This window comes from Prenolepis imparis, unplaced genomic scaffold (assembly GCF_030444845.1).
Source record: "Prenolepis imparis isolate NDT839.2.m4 unplaced genomic scaffold, iyPreImpa1.0 SCAF_1, whole genome shotgun sequence".
Classification (NCBI taxonomy): Eukaryota; Metazoa; Arthropoda; class Insecta; order Hymenoptera; family Formicidae; genus Prenolepis; species Prenolepis imparis.
Window position 1 is genome coordinate 27,654,757 of NW_028141159.1, and position 13,931 is coordinate 27,668,687.

Genomic DNA, 13,931 nt, shown 5'->3' on the forward strand with positions numbered 1-13,931 from the left:
TACGCGGACGCGCCCGACGCACAAGTGCTTTTTTAGTTTAAAAAAAATGTGACTGGAAGTTGGTGAAAAATATTTCGTTACACCTACCTACCCGAAAAATCTATATATTGTCTTTTTCCCGAAACAAACCTAAATTTTTTCATCAATTTCGAATTATATCAAGTTTCCAAAAAAAGAGTGGGGCGGGTAATCTAAAAACCTTTTAAATTATAAAAAAATTTGACGTATAGTCTAAATGTTCAATTAAAAGGAAATTCTGTTAAATTCGTTCTCAAGAATAAAATATTTCCTTCAAGAATAAAATATTTCCTTCAATATACTAAATAGTTTTTTTCACCGTCTCATTTGGTCTGAAACACCCTGTATAGTAAATATTGTAAAAGAACTCCTTTCAATGTTTTCACGATTATTTAAGGAAATGAAGCAGCTGCTCTTAAACACTGTGAGGAAAACGTGAACTTGCGTGAAACTTCTTGTACTAAATTTTCTTCTACATTCCAAAAGGGCGGGAAGATGGGAAAAAATAAAAATGGAGGCAAACTTGGAGGTGTAGGTAAGTATATCGTAAAAATGAATGATTTATAAATAAATGCATTGTCTGTTTATTATATGGAATAATTATTTCGAAATCGCAGTGAAAAAGGTTGCAAATAATGTGCCAAGTACACCAAAATCCGATTCTGAGCGGTCATGAGACCTTTTCAGAGAACGAAGAGCCTGTTCAATCATTGCATGGCAAGGAAATGGCATCTAGTGCCATCGGTACAGAGAAAGGTTCGTGTATTATTAATGAAAGTTCCTAAAGGAGTGGGCGATTTTTTAGGAATTATTGTCTCATGATTTCGGATGTTTTGAACTACAAAGATGCACATTTTAAAGTCAAATTAAACTCTTCATTCGGCTGTAACAGCAATTGTGGAAAAGCTCTCAAATCTCATTACGCCGTAGTGCCAGAGAGGAATGTAATAAACCAGAACTAATACTTAATTTCAATTCAATCATTAGAGTTCGTATCCTCGGCGTAGTGCGATTTCAGGCTTTTTTCGTGTTTGGTTCATTTGATTTTAAAATACATATTTTTGCAATTCAAAATATTCCAAATTTTAGGAAAAAATCACATTTAAAAAAAATTCCATTTTGTTTTTATAGTTTTTTTTAAACATTCATAAAGATAGAATAACTCACTATAAGTATGTAATGAACATTTCTAATTTCATTAATAAATTTAATTTATTTATCCGTAGAATTATTCCATGGCGATTCTATACAGTCCCTAGAAAACGCAGGAACAAAGTTTGGGTATCCGGATAAATTCTTGAACGCACCAACCAGTTCTTCAACAAATGGTGAGATTAACAAGAGTTGTTAAAAAATCAACAATAAATTATAATTAATTTTTTCTATTCTATCTAATATTTAACATTTTCTATACATTATAGATCCTATAGAATATTACCGATTCATCGCTCGGAAATTAATTTCTCTGAATCTGCAAGTGACAGCTCTAAAAGAAGGGCAAAAGAAAATACTAGAAAAATTCGAGTGCATTTCGGAACAAAAAAATGGCCAACCTCAAAGTCTCGAAGAAATCGAAACCATCGACATTTGGTACAACCTTCCATTGAAAGATGAAGCGGCTCTACAAGAATTGGAACATAAGCTCAAGGAGGATGAGAAATATAGAAAAAAATTGGTAAATATAAATCCCCCACAAAATATGGAGTAATCATTTTTAGACAAAATTAAAATTAGGGCCACCGCACAAGCTTTAATGCGTTACGTTACGTTAAGTATTGACCTTAGACTTAAAGTACATAATCTTAAACTTTAGTCAACGCACAAAAAAAATCGTTATCGTAGACCGGAACGTAATGTAACTTAACGTAACGATTTTCTTTGTGCGTTGACTAAAGTTTAAGATTACGTACGAGTTTAAATCTAAGGTCAGTACTTAACATAATGTAACGCGTTACGGAAAAGCTTGTGCGGTGGCCCTTACACACAGACACACACACACACACGCGCGCGCGCGCGTGTATAAGGATTATTTAAATATATAACATTCATTATGTTACAACAGGTTAAGGAGTTGGCAAACATAGGAGGTCGCGATATGAAGAATTTCGCTTTAAAAATAATGCGACAAACATTTACAAACGAACTTGCCGTTTATTATAGCTGGGTCGGGGGCAAGAAGAAAAACGTATTTTCAGACCTAATGATATGCAAAATGATACTTGGTAAGTTATGAATTATCAATTATGAAGTGTAAAAATTTGCAGTTAATATATGATTTAAAATATATCAATTAGATTATTAAAATAACATTGTTTCAGCTGCGCTGAAAAAACATTATCAGAACTTAACGGAGGAAGAAATGTCAGCTCCAATCAAAATTTGGCTCGCTCACGCCAAAGAGCGATGCTCAAAAGCTCCGCTAAACGCGCAGAATTAATTTTCTGTTTTTTTCTTTTGTTTTAATTACTTGACTGTTATAACAAAGTAAAAAGTTTAATATTTTATGTTTTAAACGCTGGACTTTTGAGTGGTATATTTTTTATTCCTTTGTTCGTCACTTTTGTTCGCGTTACTTGGTACAAAATTATATAAAGTATAAAAAGAAGTGCAATTATATGTGATATGTAATTATTAAGAGATTATTTTTAAATAATTTTATACATAAAACTGTAAACTGACTTACAGTATAATATAATATTATAAAACCTACATTATGAACTTCGTAATTATTCTAATTTTTTAATGTTTTCAGGGTATTTAGAAAAAAATTATATATATATTCTGAGAATATTCTAATAATCTTACGTCCGATATACATAGGATATACTCAGAAGATACTCAGGATATCCCGATGTCCTCCCTTACATTGTTCTCTGGATATCTTCAGAATATCGTCTACGATATTCTGAGAATATACGCCGAATATTAGAATATACTAGGGAATATTGTTAGCATATTTCCTAGAATATTCTGAGAATATTCTAAAAATATCATTGACGATATTCTGAGGATATCTTGAGAACAATGTTCCTGCGGACATAGGAATATTCTGAGTATATTCTGAGCACATTATAATATATATGGAGTATATCCTACGTATATCGGACGTGACATTTTTAGAATATTCTCAGAATATTCTCAGAATATCATGTGCTATCTGGGTAAGATGTCTACAATTAGATGTCGTTTAAAAGACGACTATAAGATGTCTAAAATTAGATGTCTTTTAGATATCTTATAAGTTAAGGCTGTAAGATGACTTTTAGTCGGACATATGTCGTCTATTAGACATTTTTTCTTTGACTATAAGCTCTCACTGAAAGACATCTTTATAAAAAATATGTCATCTTTTAGTCATCTTTTAGACAACTTTGTGCTGTCTGGGTTGTATACATTGAACATTTGTTATAAGTTTCTTGTTTTTGTTATACTTATTAAGCATCAATTACATTTTCCATTTAGGTACATATGACAAAGGATTATTAAAATTAAAAAAAGCTGAAATTTTGTCGGACATTAATTCAGAAAACGACGATCTAGAAGATTTCAAGAAATCTCGAAAAGCAAGAGCAAAAAAGATTCTCTCAAGCAGTGATGAAAATAATAGTGATCAAGAAAATATACAGTTATCTCATTACCCCAAAATTCCGCAAATAAAAAGTAACACATTTTACAAATCAAAGAAATGTGATGAAAAAATCCAAGAAACAGTGTATAAGTAAGTATGAAACAAATTGTACATATATTTATATAATACATGTAAAAGTGTATAACTAATTATTATTATTGATTGGTTCATTCAGAAAATAAGCTGTAATTACTTTGGAAGGAAAAGAACTGAAAATGTCTACAGAGACTAATGTATGCGAAATAAGAAAAAGGAATGATTTCATTTCTGGTAATTTAGATTATTTATAATTAAAAAATCAAATAAACATCAACTAACAATAATACTATACACCAATGTTATATTTTCGTATTCAACAATATAAATGTAATAATGCATATTATGTGCATGTTAGCTATTAGTTACATTGTATTACACGAGAAATTATAGCATTGATGATGTTATATTACTGATAGTTCGTGTTTACATTGGATTGCTTTTTTAAAAATATATATTGATATATTTTTCAATTATAGATACGTGTAATAAAGATAATTTATCTGATGATCTACATGACGAACCTTGCGCTAAACGTAATGCAAGTAATACTGGTTTAAGTAAATATGAAACTATCATTTATAAATATATAACGTGTGTATTTATTTTATTTTACGATGTACTAATATACTATTATGTAATTTTAACAAATTCTGATTTTCAATGTTACATAATTAGAAAACTCGTAGACGTAGGATATCAACTACGTTCCTTGCAAGAACTAGGAAATGTTATGAATAACAGATTAGATAATATTTTACAAAACCTTCAAATATCTTCCTCTCAAGGAACAGAAGGCGAAACAGTGGAACAAGATAAAATGAATAATTTTTCCATTGAAAATATTGAAGATTTACAGAAAAATTGTTAATTAAAGGTAAAATAAATCGCCAAAAATTGGTAAGTGTTAAGATTGGAAAAATTGGAATTAATTATGTGTGCATGTGTGCGTATGTGCGCACATGTGTGTACATAAATATATTTTAATTTTTATTATTGATATTTATTATGGAACACATAAACCATCAGATTCAAATGAATTTCTTGCAAAATTTGTGGGTGAAGTAAAGATATAACACGAAGATGGAATTACTATTAATAACAGAAATATACCACGTACATTACATTCTATTATATGCGATGCACCAGCGAAAGCATTTGTGTTGCAAATAAAAGAACATAATGGTTATTCCAGTTGTACAAAGTGCATAATTGAAAGCAGTTACATTAACGGTAAAATGTGTTTTCCTGAAACAAATGCACAATTACGAACAAATAAAGATTTCCGTTTAAGAAAGGACGAAAATTATCATATTGGGCATTCAGCTATTTTAAAGCTACCAGATTTTGATCTTGTGAACAATATACCTTTGGAATATATGCATCTTGTATGTTTAGGAGTCATGCGCAAATTATTATATATGTGGTTATACGGAAAACTTGAAGTTCGTTTACAACACAGAAAAGTTGAGACAATATCATTGCAGCTGGAAAATGTATTAAAATATATATACCATGCGAATTTGTGCATAAATCAAGATCACTTGCCTTTGTCAAACTTGTGACGTGACGTTTTTACGCCCGTCACAGGGCCGGCACGGCCCGGCCGAGGAAGGGTTGAGAGAGGGCGAATTTTGGTCGGCGAGCGACGAACTTTTCTTCGTCGACTCGCCTTTAGTTATTTAAGTATCTTAGATTTACCGAGTTGAAGTGAGTGGTCGGAGAAGACCCAAATGTACCGAAGGGAGCAGCCATCGTGGGATGGCGAATCTGCAACGAGAATGGACGACCTGGGTGGAAGCGGTGCGTTCGGGGACGCCGGATAACGCACGGTCAAGTAAGGTCTTTATTGTAAAATAAATGAAATAGATAAGCAAAGGCCCGTTACTGCCGAATACGTTTTACAGCCTCGGATAGCGGAAGGAACTAAGCGGAGGAGCACATAAAAGGGTACCGACATCTCGAGACAGGGATGACTACTCCAATAGGGCCGCCGGCATCGTCCCGAAGAAATCGGAACCGTCGGAGACTGATCACCTCTCGGCGAGTCCCTCAGCAAGTCGACAAACATTAGAGAAGGAGAGACGCAGTTATTCGGGACGTACAGCGAGCAGCCATATTATCCGCTCCAACATTCCGAAACGTACCGAGAGCGGTTTCGAAATTACCGGGGCAACGAGGCCCGCAAGGATCGACTAGCGTCGAAATAGGATCAAGGATCGATTATCAGCTCGGCGCGCGCAGCGCCGCAGGAGCCAGCTACCGGCGTACCGCGGGCGCAGAGTCAGACACTGTTCGACGAGACGGCGGCGTGCGAACCACGTGAGACACCGACGGACCGCAGTAAATTGTAAGACCACCACTTCGAAATCTCGGTAAGAGCGAACTCGGCGGGGACTCGCGTTTTAATAAAACGGATAAGATTGTTATCGATGTTACTGTTTATTATTTTCGTTACCGAGCACTCGGGAGTGTCCAAAACGCGAGGCCCGTACCGAGATTCGCCATTAACGTAAGAACTGCGCAGCCTCTCTCTCTCCGTGGAGAGCCGTACCGAGTCGACAGTCCAGAATTTTGTATATAAATGTTAGTCTAGTTATCGAGTTTCGTCCTTCTGATTGTCTCGTGTCGAGTATTTGAGTATTGTAATTTGGAGATGTCGTTCTCCCTTCGCCTCCTCGATTGAAATGTAATACGGGATATGTTCCCCTCGGTAGCGATAAATATCGAATCACGATTGTTTTGTAAGACCTCGATTGTCGAGGATCTACCGAGTCACGAGGCCGTAAATTAGTGATATGAAACATCCATCCATTTTCTGATATGAAATATAGTTATCTAAAATTTTAAGTATTTCGATTTGCTGATTTAATGACTCTCCTTCTCTCCGAAGCTCCGAATACGATTCCCCGCATTAAGAACCCCGCCCCTCTGCCAATTAGGAAACTGAGTTACCGAGCTTAAGCCGTCACTATTGTAGAACTAATTATCGTGTTATTTTGAGTGGTGAAAAGAGATTCTTTTTTATATGTTTATGGCTAAAATTTTTTCTTTTTCTTATATACACTATATATATAAAACAAAATAAATGAATAAGTACAGTATATGTTTTAAGTACAGTATGTGTATGTACAGTATATGTCAGTTGCTTTACCCAAAATAGTGTGTATACAATAAGATGAAAAGAGAGAGAAAATTATAATAAAGAAGAGTGAGTGAGACAGAGAGCACTACCGTGATTGGTTACATACCTCGTTCGCGCATGTGCAGTTTATTTTCGTTCACGCAGAAATTGCCAGAGTTGCGCTATTGTATATACTGTGTCTTCGATGAGCTTTTTCGTCCACTGGCATACTTGTACACACGCTTAAGAATACGTATCCATACATTTATACACGCGTCTGCGTACATCCGCACGCATTTATATGTGTCCACGCATACGCACGCACGCATTCGCACATATTTATACATGCGTGCACATACACCGACATACATACGTACCTACGCTTACACATATACAAGTACTGTGCAGTTTACATCTGTACATACATTACAATTTTAAATAAATACTTTGATTTACACACATTCACACCGGCGTTTCATATCTTATCCTTTCATGAACTCTGATGCTGAGCTATCTTGCGCTCGCGAAAGAGACCGTTACAAACTTCTAACGCTTCGAAAAGTGGTGTTCTCTTTTTTTAATCTGTGCTCTTTATCTTAAAACTGAATTATTTCAGAAACGCAACGCAAAAACATATTAGTCCTTAAAGCTGTATCTAGAATGTTTTTCGCAATTTCAAGTTCTTCTATGCTCTTTTAGCGGTTATTCTTCATGTTCACAAAGCATCTCATTTATCCGCCCGCGGCGTTCGATCTCGAAGTATTGCAAATCGCTAACCTGCATCTGTAATTATTGCAATTATCAGTGACAGTTGAAAATTAGTGTGAGACAAAGACTGTTCGTGATCTTTATCAAATCTTCGTCGCACGATGTTAACATTCGGGTCGACTGTTTGAGAAACATTTTCGGTCGCATCACTCGAACCGTTGAAAATACAAAAAAGCTTTGGAATGATAAACTTAACCGCTTTATTCTGAATTTCGAATTCAATCTCTCGATAACAATTAGGAACAGTTTTAAGATCATCACGAGAAACTCATTGATGCTCTCACGGAAATGCTCTCGCGTTCACGCTGTTGTCGTAAGTAATTCTGAATGTTTCTTCTATAGTATTGTTAATTACATCGCATTATGTTCGGAATTTGCGTCAAAATCACTCAATTAGCGACATGGTTTCGCTACTCAGGATCTCTGCTTCAATTGTTTTCATCACATGTTTTGATCACATCGACTCAGCGCATGTCGTACTATGAAAGAATGTTAAAAATGCAAAGGTCAGCATCACACATTGCTCCATCGAAAAGCTGCATCCACCTCCATTGCTACGACCATAAGTCTGGAGACTGTCTCGATTGCTTCGATATCCAGTGCGCGGATCGGGAGCGTTTATCAGGACTATCTCTCATCTCACAGCTGCTTAATTTAAATGTCCGCAGGTTTTACTCGCAACGGCTTGTGTGGCGACGATTATCAAGAGTACGGTGACAACGTTCGTGCGCTGTTAAATCAAGGATTAAAAGACTCAGGTCAGAAGTTATTTGCAGTTGCTCCATCCTCAACGTATCTTCAATGTCGATCATCAGCGTCAGCGCTCACAACGTCAGCTCTACTCGAGGCGTCGTTTCTCTGCAACTACGCCCACGTATCGATCGAATTTATTGTTTCTGCATTCGTCCTCCTAAGATCACTGGCCGTATTCCATCCATCCAATAGCAATTATATACTGGACTTATCTTGCCTGCCGTCAGCCGATCCGAATTTCACGATTCCTAATTCAATCGACAGAAGCGGACGTTTACGGATTTCTGTTAGTCGAATCCATCAAGCGAAGACCGTCAAAGGTGTCCATCGCTTAATGTCGACAACAAATGTCACTCTGGATAGTTTCTGGACCCATTCACACTAACACTTCAAAGTTTCAGCAAACTGTGCTCATCTTCCGCTTCAAAAGACGTAAATCTCAACGAAGAGCTTGAGTTTTAGCTTTAAGAAGAAGTTGAGTGATTCGTCAGTTACTCAATCCAGAAAAACAAGATCATTTTCTAGCCATGCATTCTCGCGACAAGACCGGACGATACATCGTTCGTTTATTATTTTGGTCAGCTCACAAGCGTCAGGAGGACTCCCGTTCTTCAGCTGGTCGCCTACTTGAGCGAGTTCGCCAACAAATTTACCGCGATAAGTCCTTCGGTCGACTTTACACTGAATTCATGACAAAATACGCCGCTTTGAATCACATGATGTCAGTAGCTGCTTTTCACAGACATGGCGAGGTCTCAGTCTTTCTTCCACATCACGTCACAGTCCTCCGAGAATCTAGCGTCACAACTAAGCTGCAAGTCTGCGTGTTCAATGGCTCATCGCGTGCAACCAGTAGATTCTTTTCAATGGCTATCTTTATGCTAGGCCCAAACTACAGCAAGACTTGAACACCGTCATTTTTACGTTGGCGAACGCATTTGTCTTCGCAATTAACATCGAAAAGATGTATTGACAGATTCTGATACACTCTGAAGACCGAAAGTAGCATTCAATTGGACACATTGTTTATTAGTCAATTAAACATACGACTTTCTGATTGGTTAATCCTGCTAATGACTCTAGGCATCGATCGATATAAGTGATAGCGTGTAATCGCATTATGTGCAAATAAACTTCTAAAAGAAATTTAATCCTTCCTTCATCTCACACTTCAAAGGTAAATGAATAGCGGTGAAATCAACGAAATTTCATCTTTGATGCATTCTTGACGACATCGTGATTACTTATGAGAAGTTCAGCACACTCCTCACACAAGTGAAAGCGATCTTAAATTCGTGTCCGCTCTGCGCTCTTTCCGACGATTCGGCCGATGTCAACGCACTTACACCCGCTCATTTCTTCGTCAACAAGTCTTTGATTGTTATTCCAGAACTTTCGCTAACCGACGTTTCAACGTCACGCTGGCAACTTCTCCGTTACATGCTCGATTGCTTCTGGAATCGCTGGTCCATCGAATTACTTATAACGCCAGCAGATCAGAAATAAATGGCAATAACCCACTCTGTCCACTTACATCAGATTTTTTGCGCTAATACTCAACGAACGATTTCATTCGATGCAATTCACAAAAACATATATAAAATTATCATTGTCATTCATTCATTCATTCATTCATTTCGCTGGTTGTCTTATCATTTATATCATTATTTCGCGTTCTACAAATTTAATTAGTTTTCAGCGACGTTAAGGGGATCCCTCAGCGAACTCCGCCGAAATAGTAGCGTCCTCATTTTAAAATTAAAAATATCGATAATTACGACTGACTCTTAGAGTAATTACTGACATTTTAAATTTCATATTATCAATCATCGCAGATCAAATATGTATTAGAAATGTATGTATATATTGCACACATTAAGTCACTTTTTGCTACATCCAATACTATTATAGGTTTGAACGCAAATATGTACTGCTGTTTTTTGCTCTACTAATGAATCGTAATACAAACTATATTGTTATATTAGATTTCTAATCTAGATTTAGAAAATAACAGTGTTTTCTCGTGTACTTCAATCTCAGGAAACTTGTTTCTACGTTCATACAAAGTGTACACTTTTTATATGAAGCAGCTTTTATATAATATTATGATGAGTTGACAGCTCATCTGCAATTTGAGACGCCATATTAAGATAAAAATAGATAAGGGAAACTGTAATTTTGTAATTATTTCTCATTTTCCATATGAAACCGGAGTTTCCTGAGATCATTAATGTATATATTGCAATCATGGAGGAGCATTTTTAATTCTGTCAAATTAATGCGACTAGAAATACGAAAATAGTAATTTTGTCGATAATACAAACAGTTGAGGGATTCCCTTAATTACGTCCCTAAAATGGCGGTGATCAATATATTTTAATTATTTGCATAATTGCTGAGTGAAATCGCTGTCATTTTGATGTGCTTTATTTGTTTCGATCTATAAAACAATCTATAAATAAAGTTCTCATCAACTCAGTGCAACGTCGCGGTACATCGATCGCTAGTGTTGAGTGTTTTTTTATGCTTTTATTAACATATTCGCTCGTCTCATCACGTGTACCTCGCACCTTCGACCAGAGCTCGGCTCAGCTAATCGAAGCGTTTATCGTTGATCGTCTATTCTAACGGATTCGACATTATCATCTTTAAACATCTTTTTTAAAAGTCAGTCAGTTTTGGACTATTTATATGATCACATCGTTCTTTAATTTTCAAGCCAAGTTTTATCATAAATTAAGACTTATCCAAGTATAACAAATAAAGTATAAAACTTTTGTAACAAAAAGTGAAATTTTTTCATTAATTAATTCTTCGAAAAGTAAAGTTTTTTTTATTATCTGTGCCCTTTATCTCAAAACTGAATATTTTAGAAAGCACAAAAGGATTAACATTAACATATAAATAAAGTTAGGTTATAAAAGCTAAAAATTTAGTTAAAGTTTATATTAAAGCAAATTCTATAATTTTCTTCAAAACCAAATATTATTGCGATTACAAATAAAATTGTAATTAAATGTATACTCTTTTCAAAATATATTATTAAAATTGCAATATATCAATCAAACATTACACACTTACTAATTCTAATTACTTAACATAACTAAGATGCATATATGAATATTTAAAATGGCAACGAAATGGTCCAAGTTATTCCATTTGGTAACCTGGCTATATAGGGAACATTTTCCGTGATCAACTTTTTTCTTTCTACACTATCGAGATAACTCTCCTTACTCTTACTTTATTAGTACTTATATCTTTTTTCTCTTCTGTCATCTTTTACTAAACTATCCGATAATTTCCTTTTATTATTTATTGAATTATTAATCATCAATAATTTATATAGATTTGTAACTTTAAGGGGATATATCAATGCAAAATTTTCAAAAATTCGAATTTTTAGTTATTACTTATTATTTCGAAAGATACACATTTCAAAAATATTCTTTCAAAAGTATCAGAAAAAAATCTGTAAAATTGGCTAAGCTTATCCTTTCCCATAAAGTTGTGTCTATAGCACTTGACGTGAAGTTGACTGCGCTAAACAGTGGAATTATCCATAGCAACGAAAACTTAATGTAACCTTTCTGACACTTCCTTTTAATTCATTTTTAATATATATTTCGATTGGTAAACCTGTTTGTATTATATTGAGATCGTATACAAAGAGGAGCGAAATATATTTACGTTTCGCCTCATGTTAATTATTCGAGTTTTTTTATTTCTGTTTTTTTGTGTTGTATTATTATGAATCAAAGAAATAAAAGACATGTAGTCGGAAAAGAGGGTTGATAGGAAACAATGCAGGCCAAATCTGGTTAATCGGTATCAAATAGAGAAAGAAAATCTAAATCTAAATATTAGCATTTCTTTTCATAAAAGCAGAACAGCATCGGCAATTATATAAAATTAGACCAAACAATTAGCTATAGAATTTTTAATTTCTAAACAGTTTTCGTAGCAATAAGTCAATTCGTCAAGTGTAAGGTGAAATTTTATGAAACTAATCGACGAGAAGTTGGATTTAAAATTGTGCTAAAATGCAACTCGTGCGAGCTAAAAAAAATTTCCTCGTGCCCAGCAATCAAAAATGCATATGAAATTCGTCGATTTATATTTACAATGGAATTATTGGAAATATCATTAGCTGAAGCAGAAAAGTTTTCTGCATGCATGGGCTTGTTGCGCCCGATTTTTTAATTATTTTGCGAATTATTTGCGATTATAATAAAGCAAATTTGCCAAGCTACATAATGTATTAAAAATGTATTATTAATAAAACCTGGCGAAGAAAAAAAAATAATTACCAAAAAATGTGGAAAAAATAATCAAATATTCCGTTTCCGACGATGGCTCTTGGCGTAAACGTGTTTTTAGCTCTTTACATGGTGTAGTAAGTATTATCGGCTACTACTCCAAAAAAATCCTCGATATTTATGTTAAATTAGCATACTGCAAGACATGTACACTGTGGAAAAAAAAGTTGTTACAGAAGAATATGAAATTTGGAAGGAGGATCACGCTGATAAATGCGACTCAAATCATAGCGGCACCGCAGGTGAAATGGAATCTGATGCCATCGTCGAAATGTTTAAGAGAGCTGAAAACTTACACAAAGCGAAATATGTAAATTACATAGGCGATGGTGATTCAACAACTTATAACAAAATTGTACAGTTTATTTCGCATAATGTTAACAAAAAAAGAATGTGTAAATCACATACAAAAACACATGGGTTCTAGATTGCGTAGCTGCAAAGAAAGAAAAAAGGGCCTCGGCGGAAAAGGTAAATCAACTGGTAAACTAATTGAAGAATTGACTACATATTATGGCCTTGCAATACGTCGCAATAGTAACTCTATACAAGATATGAAAAAGGCTATTTGGGCAACGTTTTTTCATAAGCTTCTTTTTTCAACATTCCATATAGATGTCTCAACACTCTCAGAACGATTTGGTCGTTTACTTAAGGGAACAAATACAAAATTGACATAGGTATACGGGATTTAATAAATTAAATCGGTTCATCAAAGTATACAAAGACACGTTACATAGATACTTCCATAAAAATGTCGTGTACAAAATATCGTGTACCGATTGTGACGCATCCTCTGTTGAACAAACTAAAGATTTTAAAAGATTTTTAAAAACCAAATTAAGTGAGCACCGAAATCATAAACACAAATACACATACGATACAGCAATGAGTGATTACTGATCACAGATTGCTTAATCAAGATTTTGTTAACCGGGATATTGTTGAGATATTGGATGAGGAACTCAATTTATAGAAAAGACTATTGTCAGAAATGTTTTATATTAAACGACAAAAAAACAGTATTAATTTATATATATTAATTTATATATATATATATACAATATATATATATATATATATATACAATATATATACAGGGTGTCCCATAATTCGCGAACCATCCGTCAGTTGCAGGTAGAGTAGGTTAAACTGAGTAAAAAAGTCTTCTACCATTTTGCGATTTTCTCAATAATTAATGAGAAATAAATTAAAGAAAATCAGCCAATTCGAGCGATGATAAGCGTGCAGCGAGAAGAGACAGCCCACTCGGGGGTCCAGAGTT

General features: G+C 34.5%; 1 protein-coding gene across 1 annotated transcript; it reads left to right on the top strand.

The window, feature by feature from the left end:
• The first annotated feature begins 12,679 nt into the window (after positions 1-12,679).
• On the top strand, positions 12,680-13,650 carry LOC145939115 (uncharacterized). The gene is made up of 4 exons (XM_083043277.1): positions 12,680-12,723; positions 12,779-12,975; positions 13,074-13,117; positions 13,262-13,650. The coding sequence occupies exons 1-4, from the start codon at positions 12,680-12,682 to the stop codon at positions 13,319-13,321; spliced, it is 345 nt and encodes a 114-aa protein (XP_082899403.1). The 3' UTR covers positions 13,322-13,650.
• Positions 13,651-13,931: the final 281 nt, after the last annotated feature.

Excerpts from the sequence above, each read along its gene's own strand:
- LOC145939115 (XM_083043277.1), top strand. The coding sequence starts at position 12,680 with ATGGCTCTTGGCGTAAACGTGTTTTTAGCTCTTTACATGGTGTA. Across the intron at positions 12,976-13,073 it reads TGTAAATTACATAGGCGATG|ATTGCGTAGCTGCAAAGAAA; the intron begins GTGATTCAACAA and ends CATGGGTTCTAG. Across the intron at positions 13,118-13,261 it reads AAAGGGCCTCGGCGGAAAAG|ATGTCTCAACACTCTCAGAA; the intron begins GTAAATCAACTG and ends CATTCCATATAG.